Here is a 14,183-nt window from a genome sequence, read left to right on the forward strand (position 1 = left end):
CTCTTGTAGACCAGGCTGGCCTCGAACTCACAGAGATCCGCCTGCCTCTGCCTCCCAAGTGCTGGGATTAAAGGCATGCGCCACCATCGCCCGGCTTGTTTTTGTTTTTGTTTTGTTTTTTTGTTTTTTTTTTCCAAAGGCAGCATCATCCGGGAGAGGTGGTTTAAACACTACAGGAAGAGGTCAGACAAGTTAGTGACCCCTGGGGTCATGGACTTAATGGTCCTCTGTGTATTGCTTCACACTAATAACACTGACAAACACACAGGCCAGCAGTCACTCTCGGTTACCTCCATCGAAGGCCTGGCACACTTGTGCCCAGTGTTTCTTAACGCTGTTTATCTTTTCAAGGTCTTAGCGTGGAAAAAAGTTAACAAAGTCATTTCCAGAATGATTGCAGAAAATGAAAACTACAGACACAGACTGAAGTGCCAAAATTTATCTAGTGAAGTAAGTTAGCACATTTTAAATTTTGTAAAAAAAAATGAAGTTATATAAGCATTGTATCTCACCTTGTATTGCATTAGATTTCCTAACTGCCAATATTAAAATATAGGAACAGTTAAAAACATAAAGCCATACTCAGACAGGGATGTAGGGTAGACCCTGAGTATATGTAAGGGTGCAGAAGGCAAGCACTGGCTGGAATTACATAGCAAAGAACACACGTGTCCATTCAATGTATATTTGGATGTTAGTCTTTAAACACAAATTACAAAACACCCATACTGGTGAAGAGGATGTTAACTGTAATATAAAACTACACCTTCCATCCAACTTCTTACCATTTCCTTTCCGTGGATGCTGCATTCCAGTGTACCTCATATAACAAAGTCTGCCCTTGGCACAATTTCACTCCTATAAAGCAACTCATGAATTGAATCTTGTCCTAAAGCTTCACCAGTGTTTAGTAATGGTTATTATGGTAAAATAATGAAAAGTTGCAGGTTTTTAGAATGGCAGTCTGGATCAGCAGGTACAGGTGCTTACCAGCAGGCTTGATGACCTGAGGTCAGTCCCCAGGAACCACATGTGCAAAGTGAATAGCAACACAAGTGGTCCTCGGACTGCCATTTACATACCACCTTCCTCAGCATGTGTGCAAGCACGCATGCACACACACACTTCACATAGACACAAATACACAAGGAAAATTGATGAGATTTCGAAAAGTTTAAAAAGGAAGTTCTTGACTTTCAAAATATTAGCGGTAACAAAATTAGCATAACTAATAATTAATTGATAAGTCAAAATGGTTATTTCCATTTCTTCCAATATAGAATATGTCCTGTCACAATGAGTGCTTCCATAAAGTCTCAGTACTTAGTGACAACTTTTAATGTTTTAATAAAACAGTAACAGAATGTTTGTAAGTAATACAGTATTGGATAAAAGGCACAACTGTTAGCAGTCATAGTGCGCTGCACGTTGCTTGCAGGGGCAGCATACAGAGGGATGTCCATACTCGGGTACTTCGGTTCACTCTGTCTTGTCCAATCAGAATGAGGATATGTCATGAGGCAGTAGGAAGAAGGAACATAGTCAAAGTTTCTCAAAGGAAAAACTGTTTGAACAGCAATGTGCAGAGAAACTGGGCAATGTTCTGCTCACTGTGTGCTTTTAACTTGGCAGTCTTTTGAATCTCAGCCTTCTGTGAATCCAAAGTCATCTGGTAAAAATTATTTGCTAACTTAATACGCCAGGCTTTACAAAATAACATAAATAAAATCTTTTTTTGACATTTGTTATTTTACCTTGAGTTTTGAACTATATCACATACTGTTTAATAAAGCTAATATGTTGCAAACGTATATTATAATTTTATCTCATAATATGTATTTGTTAACAAAAAATAAGTGTTACAGGTCAACTTGAACTTTTCTTACGTTGTTTCTAGATTGGAGTTAGTACAAGATGAATGTGAATCTTCCTGTCTTCTCTGGTGAGAATCCATTGAGATAACTGATCAGATCTTTTCCTCACTTAGTATCCTGCTTTCTCTAACCTTTGGCACATCCCCATTGTCACTTCCAACCTACTTCCTTCCTTAACCCAGAGATGGCACATAGCACACCTCTTTAAGCATTTTTTAACATTTAAGTTTTCACTTAAGCCCCTTCTCTATCATGCCCTTGAAACTACTCTCTCCATGATACATGGGTATCATGTGTATGTATATGCACATATATGTCTGTATATGTGTGTATATGTGCATATACATATATAAACATACGTGAGCGCAGTTTTTCTTGTTGCACATGACTCTGCTCTGCTTCATTCTCTTCCTCTTGGATGTGCTATCATATGTGACCCGACCTCACTACTCCTCTCTCAGTGTGCTACAGTCTATGTCATGGTTCTCACTCTACACTTTGACTGCATTTTCTGTTCATGTTAAGTTGTTCCCCTTGCTGCCCTGTTATTCCTTCTTGTATTCACTTCCCAACAACTCACTGTTTTTCTAGCCTTCGCTGCTATTTCTATCCTACCCATGACCTCTGACATTTTCAACTATTCCATAGACACATTACTAGTCTATATTTTTACACTGATCATACCTTCTCTTCCTTCCCCTTTCTTTTTAGTTGCCTCTGGTTTCCCAACCACATGGCCCCAATTCACACACAGGGGGAGGTTTCATCAGTTTTCTGAGATTTGGGAAGTAATAGAGGGAGGGCCGACCTTACGAAAGACAATTAGACTTTTGTAAGTAAGAGAATGAGGCAAGAGCGGTGTAAGGAAAGTGTATTTTAGACCAGAGCATGAGCTGGGGAGGCATCAGTGAGAGGGTGGGCTTCCTCATTTTTCTTACAAAGCTATTGCAAAGTGGAAATATGCAAAATTCTCATGAATATAAGGTAGGTACAATAATTTGTAATTTTGTTTCTTTTCTAGCTTCAACTTAATTATTTTGTGATATTCCAACAACCTTGGCTTTGTGGTTGTATGTTCTTCAAGTGACTAGTAAATTCACCTGCTTCCAGTTGAAAGACATGTACCTGGGCAAATGGCCTAGGCCTTGCATGCATACACAGCCCGCAGTTTCCTTGCACCATCCAACTTCTTTGGACAGTGCTGAATCCTTCAGTGAAGTGTCAAATGTTAGTTCTCACAACTACATTACCAAATGGAACGATCATGTTCATAAACTTGACTGCATGACATTTGTGAAGCATGTGGACAAAGCTTTTTGGTATAGTTCAACCTTTGCTTCTGTGTGTGCCACCTGTCAACTCTTCGTGGAAACACAGCCTGTTTTGTTATATCTGCCAGTGTTCATTCATGTCACTGAATGGGTGTCATGCTGGATAGTGTCCCACTGTTCTAGAACCAGGTAGCTCTAAGGACTTCCATGCAAATGAATGTTCTCAATGTTGTATTTATTGTTTAATAAATTTTTGATGAAATATATTAAATCTATTTTGTTTAACAGAACATAAATACAATGTGAAATTTCTTCTGAAATATCATTGACTACCAGGAGTAATATCATGACTTGTTCAGGGTGACCTCTTCATTACAACCTGAGACTACAAGTTTCCAACTTGGGGACATATCTATTGCGCTGCGGAAATAAGATTTTCACATTTCCCCCATCTCATCTTCATCAGTCTTTCCTCTGGTCTCTGTGAGTAGGAACATTCATTCATCAATTCTATTCCTGGTTTTTCTTTTTCTTTGCATAAATCAAGGAAGTTTTATTTTAGCCCAGTAGTCTTCTCTTGTGGCACTGCATTCTGAAAAATGCATTATGGATGATTCTACCATCTCATGAGCATCATAACATCACACAAGGCTAAGTGGCTTGAGTCATGGCTGAACTTGGCCCCCTGATGCAGTCAGGACTACCACATAAACCCAAGGCCTAGGAGCCTGCTGCCCATGTAATGGGGCATGCTGCTCCAAACTAAAAAGTTTCCTATAAATAAAAGTAATACTCATTATTGATGAAAACAGAGTATTTTGACTAAATAAAGCAGTGACATTATCATTATTATCACTGACCTTTGTGTGCTCCCAGTAATCAAATGCAGCACTCTGCCACTGAGCATATCCCCAGGCCTGTGCTGTCCTTCCGTTTGACTGGTGCTACAGTAGGCTTGCCCAGCACCACCACAAACAAATGAGCAATGCTTTGTGGTAGGTGGCCTTGGCATCTCTGATGTATATACTCAGTGACCAAAATGTTGTAATATGACCTGTGATTATATTTGTAACATCTGTTGTGTGTTCTCTAGAGATGTTTCATGCTTAAGTGTGCAGTGTGGAGAGGAAAGAATAGATCTAATGGTTTCAATAAAAAGTTTTGGCAATTGAAGAATAGAGAAGAAACTTTCTCCAAGTAAGTAATTAGCCAAACATTTATTCTGGGCCACCCAAATGATTTAAGGCATGTTTTCAGTTATGAGGAAAAATAACGAAAATTTTCAGCATAGGAACTAAATAAAGATTAGGATATTTTCATGGATGATGTAACCTGAAAAAAGATTAGTGTTTTGGGAAATCCTGGATTCTTATAAATCAGAGGAAGGATAGTTCTGAGATTAGATAGTAGAGCCCTGGGAGAAGAGGAAGCCGCACTGGGAGAACCGTCTGCTCTAGGAAGGACATGAGGTGAGAACACGACCACAGTGGTAGAACTACTCCTGCCTGTGAGGCCATTCTTCCAACAAGCTGCTCCTATTAGTCAATGACTGAACTTCACAAGGACATTGTGACAGGCTCACTTTAGGGAGCTGAACCTCAAAGACTGCCCACTTCTGTTGCTGACGAACCTCATAACTGGACAGAGAATGGCTAAGACTTTCCCTATTCGCCCTTCTTCCCTCCCTCTCTATCTATACCAGTCATCCATGGTGGTATAATGGCTGGAGATGCACAATCCAAGCATATATACTGTGCATAGCGTAGATATGTGGGTGTGTGGACGCGGGTCTACTTAGCCATGTCTAGGACCCGATGGGAAATCTGAGTCTCTAGAAGATGTGATGATGCCATTGTTGCATAAATTCCTCTGCACGCTCAGAGTCTGAATAAGGGATCCACTTTTGTACTTGAAGCCAACATGTGTCTATCAAGGAGTAGTAGATATACATTTTCCAGTCCCTGCCCAGATCATGAAAACTAAAAATTTTGACTATTGCATATGACAAAAATAGACAAATGTCTTCATTTCTTTTCTATTGTCATGAAGCATGACAGCAGACAGGCAGGCATCATCTGAGATTTTTCTTTTTTGGAGCTTTTTCTTCGCTTTTTACATTTTGTTCCGCTTTTCTCTGTTTGTGTGTGTGCTTTGCGTCTCTGGTTGTGAGAGCTCGCTAGTGAGGGATCGAGCGATTTTTTGTTCTTTGTTCTTTCCGTGTGGTCACTTCTTCCTTGTTTTTTGGTGAGCGCCCATCTGCTTCTTGTTTTGGCCGTTCTTTTTTCTGTTTTTTGTTTTTGTTGGTTAGTGAATATTGACGGTTTTTGTGGTTTTGTCTGTTCTGTGTGGTGCTGGGTTTGGGTTTTCAGCAGCGCTTTCGTTTTTCTTGCTTGTTTTTTCGGGGTTTTTCTCTGTGTTTGGTGGTGGGGTCCGGTGTCTTTACTTTTGGGGTTCAGTGGTCGGCTTGTGTTGTTTTTCATCTTGGTGTTCAGTGGTTAGTTTCATGTTTTCGGGTTCGTTTTTTGTCGTGGCCCATGAGGGCCCAACATAAATTCCCTAATTCCTTAACTCAGCTGAACCGGAGTCGCGAGGAAAAGAACTGACACAGCTTACACCGTCATCATGGAAAAGGCCAGATCTCTCGTTTATTGTCCCAACATTTTATATACCCATACCAAATTGAGCGGGGAAAGGGGAAAAACACATTACACCATCACCTGGGCAACCAGGCGCCTGGGCTTGAGTCACATCCGCATCTGGCAGTCAGGTAGGCCTTGAATTAGCATTTCTATAAGACACCTTCCAAATTACAAAAGGAAGGAAGCACCAAATACCTGAACTCTCAAGTCATCAGCTTCAGTCAAACATCTCTTCTCAGGTAATCCACATTTTAACAAAAGAAGCTAGGAGCAGGCATCCTGGCTTTTGTTAAAGGCAGAGACAGCTTGTCTGCAGAGCTAGGTAATCAGCTTGGACCTGGCTAATGGATTTTATGCCATATTGAAATATGGGCCCACAGTTAATAAGCATCCTGAGCTAATAGGTCAAGCGGTGTTTTAATTAATATAGTTTCTGTGTGATTATTCGGGTCTGAGTGGCCAGGAAATGAATGCACAGTCTCCTCCTATGTCCTCCAACACACATGTTTAATCTTCTTCAAACAGTTCATCAGCTGGGGACTAGTAAGCATGTGAATGTATGAGCCCTTAGGGGCCATTCTCATTCAGTCCACTACATTCCACTCCCTGGCACCCATAAGCATGTAGTCATTTCATAATGTAAAATGCATTGAGTCCGACTTCAAACGTCTCCATAGTCTTTCAGTCTTAAGACTAAGAGTCCAAAGTCTCTTCTGAGACTCAAGGTGATCTCTTTAACTGCAATGCCCTATAAAATCAAAAAGCAGACCACAGACTTTCAGCATACAATGTCAGAGGTTATACATTACCATTCCAAAAAGGAGAAAGGGGTGCATAGTGAGGAAATGCTGGACCAAAGCAAGACAAAACCTAGCAGGGAAAACTCCAAATTCTGCATCTATGTCTTAACATTAAAACATTCTTTGGATCTCCAATTTCTTTCTGCTGTGTTGACTACAACACACTTCTGCTTCTTGGGCTAGTTCCACTCTGTTAGCAGCTCTCTTTGGCAAGTATCCTATGACTCTGGCATCTCCAACATCTGGGGTTTCCAATACAATCCAGGCTACAGCTTCACTCCGTGGCTTCTAGAGGCCTCTCCATGCAGTGCCTCTCCCTGCCAAAAGCCTGGCCTCAGCAGCTTTCCTTAACAGCATAAAAGATTCCACAACACCTTTACTTCTCCTGCATCATTTACTCTAGAGCCAGACAGCTTGACCAAAGTTGACAAGGAAACTGCTTGCTGGAGTTCCTGGCCCCCTAGTTCAATTACATATGCATCAGCTTTCTGTTGTTGATGGTCCCCTTCACTGCTAACCCTTCCTTGACAGCTCATCAACTGGGAACTAATATGCAAATACTGAGCCTAGCGGGGCCTTCTTATTCAAACCAGTATATCTAGGGAAGATACAGACAAGGAAACAAGAAAACAGGGCAATTTCCAGTTGTCTTTCTACCTCATGAATGTGAGGTGATAATCTCAGCTGTACCCACTGGGGAGGTAGTCTGTCTGGAAACTGTATATTTAATTTCCATAGCACACTCAGTACTATTAAGGACAATGTTTCCAAGCTCCCCAAAACAATATTGATTTAAAAATTTCAAGTGAAAGCAACCCATATCGTACTTTGCTAAAAGCAGGATCGTTTACAGATGGAGTCTCATTCTTGGTGCTGAAGGCCATCTGGCAAGGTCAAGCAATGCTCAAAAGAGTTGGCATTCTTTGCTTCACCCAGACCAGTGCCAATCCACTCAGACCCGAATAATCACACAGAAACTATATTAATTAAAACACCGCTTGACCTATTAGCTCAGGATGCTTATTAACTAACTCTTACATCTTAAAATTTACATATTTTAGGTTGTGTTGCTTTTTTATGTGTATGGGTCTTTTGTCTGCACATATGTCCTTTGTACCACATGTGTGCCTGCTGCCTGAGGAGAGCCAAAGAGTTACAGATGATTATGAAACAACCTGTGGGTGCTGTGAATTGAATCCAGGTCCTCTGCAAGTGCTTAGAAAATGTTCTCTTTTCTTCCACATTAAGTCTGTCCCCACTTGAACTTGAATGAGCGTTGTCCTATAAATATCGTTCCCTTTCTTGGAAGTAGACCCTGATTCTTAAGACCATCAGGGTCCTTCCTCAGCACCAAAGAAATCAGGTCTCTAATTCTTTGAGAAAATGAATCCTTTTTATTAATTTACTCTTTGAAAATTTCATGCATGAATATAATACATTTGGGTCACTTTCGTCCCTCCACCATCCTTCCCCTCTCTGTGTCTTTTTTGTCTGTGAACACTTTACTGACTTCTGGGATTGAGTCTTTAACACATGTTTATAATTTTGGATAAGTTGTTTAATCTCTTTGCACCTAAATCTTCTCTTTGTAAACTGAACATGACTAGCACCATAGCAGGTCATCATAAAGACTAGATGAGCTAAAACATGAAAAGTGCTTCTACCAATACACGCAGGTACAAGACATTTACTCTAGTTACTACTAAATGAAAAAAATCTATATAACCCAGGCTGGCCTCAGTGTTCTTGTCTCAGCTTCCCAAGTACTGGCAGTAGCCAGAAGGGACATCCTTCCTGCTTTATGTTGATTTTTCCATGTATTTTGTCCCAGCAATAATCACTAGCATGGCATTCCTATCTACTACTCATTTTTAATTCTTTTGTGTATTTAGGTAGAGTTTCATTTTCATCATCAATATCCATTCATTACAGTGTCACTTTTGAAAGACTGTTACCTCATCATTGAACTACATTAAGTTTGGGTTTAGTATATAATGTATTAATTTTATTAATTAATTTAAAATTTGTTTTCATCTTCCTGATTTCCTGGGGGTTTGTCGTAACTACTGTTCTCTTTTTAATCCATTGCAACAAATACCTCCTTTATTTTTGTTTCTTTAACACTTGAAAGAAGTAATGATATCACTTTGCCTATGAATATTGCTACCTTTATATGATCATTTTCAAAGTGTTTTACAATTGGTTATTTGGTTCTATGTTTAGTAAAATGGTTTGGCTTTATTTTCATTGCTAAGTTATTAGGTTGTATTGTTGCTATAATGTATATAATTTGTAAGTAGAACTGTGTATATTTTCTGCTTTGTGGAATACATTAGGTTTGGTAGCCTTACATATGAACTAATACTATTGATAGTCTCTGAACCTGAGGCAAAGTCATATCTGCTATAGACTTATGTATAGACATTGAATCATGTCTGTTACTCACATTATTTAAAACTGTGTCACTGTGTGCTGGACCTGTCGGGAATGAGTCAGTCATGTCCCACTAGCACCCACCATTGCTCTGAAAGCCTGCATTGAGGCTATGACATTGACATGTGGTTTCCCGGTGTCTTTTCTCAAGGGCTTTGCTTAATGGATAAAAAAATGACCAAGTGGTCTTGTTTAGTATGCTTTGGTTTTAACTCTTCTTTATCCGAAGTTTAATTCCAAATCCTTATTTCCATGGTTTTGTGTTTGCTTTTTTCAACATTTTACACTCAAGGTTTTCTTTTAATTTTTCAAAAAATATTATTTTTCTCTATATGTAGGTGTGTTTTACTTTCATGTGTGTGTGGGTCCCTCAGAGACCAGTAGAGGGCATTGAATTTCTTGGAGCTGCAATTACAGGCAGTTGTGAGCTACCCAACAGGAGTGCTGGGAATCAAAGTCAGGTCCTCTGGAAGAGCAGCCAGTGCTCTTCACTGCTAAGCCGTCTCCAGCCCAGGACTTTGTTCCCTGACTACATCATTAGAAATCTTTCTAGTAGAATGACACCCCTAAAGTAATCCCTGTGAACATGTGTTGTCTGATGCTTGTCACAATTTCTTTGATTTTTATAATTATTTATTCTCCTCATTGTTTTCTAGATAAACTGTTTTACAAAAGTATGGAATGTACATATAATTTTTGAATGACGTCTTCAGTTAGCTTAGTATGTCAAAAGCACTTGGGCAGACATTCATCTCCTAGCCTGGAGAAATGAGGAAATCTGGTCCCATGTGCATCTCAACACTCGACCTCCTTGACCCCCAGCTTTCCTGCATGGTTCTCCCGCTGGTCAGCTTCACCCCAGAAATTAAACTCCACTCTTGCTGTCACTGATCCATTATTCCCATAGTTTAAAACCTGACATGCTCTTGTCAGAACTGGAAGCAGGGAAAAATTTGAGTTTTCCCTCCTCAGGGTGATACCCATGATATGTCACCTGGAAGTAATTATTTTACATGTATGTATATTTCAAAGGACCAGTGTTCCTTCTACCTTAGGTTTTAGTGTTTTGTTTCAGGTACAGGTAAACCCCCATGAAAAGGACAATAAGAGCACTTTGCATATCTCATTATAAACCTTGGTGGCTCAAGAATGTAAAGATCTGATGGGAATCCAAGCCCTTCACACACCTGTTCCCAGGAACTCCCAGAGGCAAGCATAAAAGGAAGCTATGGTTCTGCCATCACTGGGCGCTCTGTATTTAAATGTCAAATAGCAGAAGTCAGAAAGCTATGAAAAGCCAGGATTCTCTTTCTTTCTTTAAAGGAAGGGATGACATCACTACCTCTAATGTAAAAGGAAAAAATAGACAGGCAGCAAGTTTGGTCAGGGGTCCTCTTCTGGCTGCCTGGAAAAAGATAAAGAAGGCAATTTCCCAAAGCAAGGAGATGAGCCCTTAGGGTGAGACTGGCCATAACTTAATCCAAGCAGGATGACTTATAAAGAACCTTCCAGTTAAGCTCTAGGGATCCATTCGGAAAGATATAGAGAGTGCTGGATAATACTCTTGTATACTGTAAAGACTTGTCACTCAAATTGGTTTAATAAAACACTGATTGGCCAGTAGCCAGGCAGGAAGTATAGTTGGGGCAACCATACTAGGAGAATTCTGGGAAAAGGAAAGGCAGAGACTCAGTCATCATACAGAAGCAGAAGAAGCAAGATGAGAATGCCTTACTGAGAAAAGGTACCAAGCCACATAGCTAAACATAGGTAAGAATTATGGGTTAGTTTAAGTTGTAAGAAGTAGTTAGTAATACGCCTAAACAATAGGCCAAACAGTTTATAATTAATATAAGCCTCTATGTGTTTATTTGGAACTGAAAACCTGGTGACTGGGTAGGGCAGAAACTTCTATCTATACAAGTTGATCAGAATAAAGTTTTTATGAGAAAGTTTTTTTTTTTTTAATTTTGCCTAGAAATTTATAAGCGTGACAAACTAAAAGTCCCATTTTCTTGTTTCGTGTCTCTTCTAATAAAAAGGCATCCTGGAGTGTCTCATAAAGCAAAGCACAGTTAAATGGAAAGGTTCCACAAAACATCCGCTATAAGAAGCTAGCCACACAAGAAGCTTGTCACACAGTGCTTTGGGATGAGGGAGGGAAGGAAAGGCACACAGCAGGCCCCAGGTAGCTCTTAGCCACTCCCACAGTAAGCATGCAGCTGAGATGACCTTATGCAAATGAAGACAGCACTTTTTTCCCCCAGCTTCTCAGACTTGAATAATCACACTGAAACTATATTCATTACAACACTGTTTGGCTGATGGCTCAGGCATATTCCTAGCTAGCTCTTATGTCTTAAATTGACCCATTTCTATTTATCTGTATATCACCACGAGGCTGTGGCTTACTGGTAATGTTCTGGTATCTTTCTCTTTTGGCAGATACATTGTGTCTCCTTGACTCCCTCTACTCTCTGTATCTCTGTTTGGATTTCCCACCTGGCTTTACTCTGCTAAGCCATTGGCCAAAACAGCTTTATTTATTAACCAATAAAAGCAACACATATACAGAAAAACATCCCACATCAGCCCTGTTCCTCTAGCCCAAGTTGAGATGCAGGTAGATGCCCTTCTCTGGGTTCACAACCATGGGCAAGGTGGCTCTCATCTAAGGCTCATTATCTAAAAGCATTAAGACCTGGGAGCCACCAGTGAGAAGTCGAGAAATGCAGTCCTGAAGGAAGCCTGCCTGGGCACTGCATCTACTGCAGGCTCTGTTGTAGACCACACTCAGGCCACACTCCCTCCCAGAACACTATACTCAGCTGTGATCTTGTCATTGTCCTCCTAAACTCTCAACAGTTTCCACTACCCAGACTAGACACAAAACTGGGCCCATTAATGTTCCATTACTGCTGGGCCTAAATTCTCCCTGATGATGAATATTGCTGGGAGGGAGGAGCTTACAAGGCCCTATCCCTCCTTAAGGATTTTATGATCAGTTAATAGTTGCCGGGAAATACGTTCAGCCATGTAGCCACTGGTAGGTTCCCCTTGCTCCTGGGAGTAACCTAATGAAACTCACTGACTCACCACCCTAGACTAGGTGGAACTGTTTCTTTTGTCTGATATTGGTGGGTAAATACAAGTTTATTAATCTCCCTAGGAAACATTCACACAACACCCACCCACTGTCTTCGGATATCACCCAGATACCCAGTACTCTTTTTAACTTGACAACAGATTGCCTCTGACATCTAGAACCATATATGTAGCTGATTGCTTGATAGCTTCACTTGAAAGGCTTAAAGTCATCAGAATCTCAACATGTACCAAACTGAACTCATGGCCCCTACTATGGCCTTCATGTTTGTGTAATTAGGCAAGTATATATGCAACAATCAAATTCTTATTGGACTAGTATTTGGAGGTGGGTCTTTGGAGAGGTGATTGTGTCATGATATTGGGCCTATATCATTCACAGTCTTATAAAAGGTCCCCAAGAGCTCCCTGGTTTTTCTTCCCCTTCTAGATTTTTATTTCTTTAAAAGAAAAATGATATGAGAAGTCAAGACTCTGCATAAGGAGAAGTGACTATCCCCCAACCATGCTGGCACGACTTTGTATTGCTAACCTCCAAAACCAAAAGAAACACATCTGTTAGGACCTAGGCTGTGGTCCTGACATCCTGAATGTCCTAAGGGGGTGTCTACTTCACACCTGCTCTTTGTTCTGCCTTGCACCATCTAATAAATTGTCCCACCCCCACCAGGATTCAAGCAGATCCTGATACCTCCTTTCTCACTTCTTTTCTAAACACTACTTGATAACTCTTCCTTTCATATCTTCCTCTAATCAGTTCCCTCTCTCCATCATCATGATTCCACTTTAGTCCAGTTCCTCTCCCTACCTAACAAGTCTCTTCACAACCATGTTGTCTTGCTGCATTGAATACATTAAAACTCATAAAAATACATTAAAATATGCTGGAAATGCCCAGAAATGGCATTAAGTAGGGTAGTTAACCAGGGGACCAGGTTTCCTGGCATCTCATCTCTCTCCAACAATGGCTAAACTTTCTCTAATAACCCCTGGCTGGTGGGAATAGTATCAACAAGTTTCTCCCAGTGCCATCCAAAGACCTCCCTGTCTCATGAAGAGGTCCAAACCTCTTTGATTCTGAAGAGCAACCTCTCCTAGGGAGTGTACCTGGACTTCCAGAAGGGAAATGAAATTTTCCAGATGGCCTAGGTGTATGGCTACTTGAGCAATGAGGTCCTTGAACCTTTTATCCCCCATAATTGGGGCTGAAGTTCCAACTACAACAGAGTCTGTGATGCCTAACCCCTGGCATGTAGCACAAATTCTAATTGGTTTTAATAATTAAAACCCAGAGTTAGATATTAGGGTGTGATAGCTGAAAGATCAGAGAAATGAAGCAGCCAGCCACTAAAGTTCTTACCTCTGTGAAATCCTCAAATCAAAAGAGTTGAGCAACTGTATGAATCCTCAGACTGAATGGGCTAGACCCTGTCTCCACTGGCCTTATATTCCTATCTCCACCTCCCTAGTGTGGGATTAAAGGTGTGTGTCTCCCAAGTGCTGGGATCAAAGGTGTGTGCCACCACTGCCTGGTCTCTGTGGTTAACTAGTGGCTAGCTTCAGCCTCTGGTCTTCAGGCAAGCTTAATTGTTAGAATACAAACAAAATATGACCACACCATCACAAAGTGGGAATGAGAATAGGAACAACTCACTGCACGGGGAAGCCCAGAATATAGGAATAGGTGGACCCTGCCCTCTTCTCCATTATAGATGTGCACCTGTGGTATAGCATGCAAAGGAGTGGGGTCTCCTCCAGGGCAAACAACTTAGAAGATGCACATTTGGTTGAGCCATTAGTGCAAGTGAGCCACGAAGTCTCTGGGGCCTGGACATACACTCCATTTCCACTACTAGAATTAAGCTGTGGTGTACGACTACAGGACTCTGCATGGGGAAAGCTATCTAAGGGATATCTTGGTAATATTAACCAGGTGTCTTTTCTGCAGAGGACTCCCAGTGTGAACTTAGACTGGTTTTGCAGTTGTCAGGGCTGGAAGTAGATCTAATTATTTGATTAATTCCAATCCCAACATAATATGGGGGCTTGGAAGACCAGGTA

General features: G+C 40.7%; 1 protein-coding gene across 1 annotated transcript in view; it reads left to right on the plus strand.

The window, feature by feature from the left end:
- Nucleotides 1–3,423, plus strand: part of C7H5orf47 (chromosome 7 C5orf47 homolog) — a 12,988-nt gene extending 9,565 nt beyond the window's left edge. Inside the window, exons 3-5 of the mRNA XM_013347021.1 lie at nucleotides 352–450; nucleotides 1,898–1,942; nucleotides 2,896–3,423. Coding sequence (XP_013202475.1) covers nucleotides 352–450; nucleotides 1,898–1,918 — 120 coding nt within the window. The 3' untranslated portion in view covers nucleotides 1,919–1,942; nucleotides 2,896–3,423. The remainder of the gene's footprint in view (nucleotides 1–351; nucleotides 451–1,897; nucleotides 1,943–2,895) is intronic.
- Nucleotides 3,424–14,183: the final 10,760 nt, after the last annotated feature.

This window comes from Microtus ochrogaster, chromosome 7 (genome assembly GCF_000317375.1).
Source record: "Microtus ochrogaster isolate Prairie Vole_2 chromosome 7, MicOch1.0, whole genome shotgun sequence".
Taxonomy (NCBI): Eukaryota; Metazoa; Chordata; class Mammalia; order Rodentia; family Cricetidae; genus Microtus; species Microtus ochrogaster.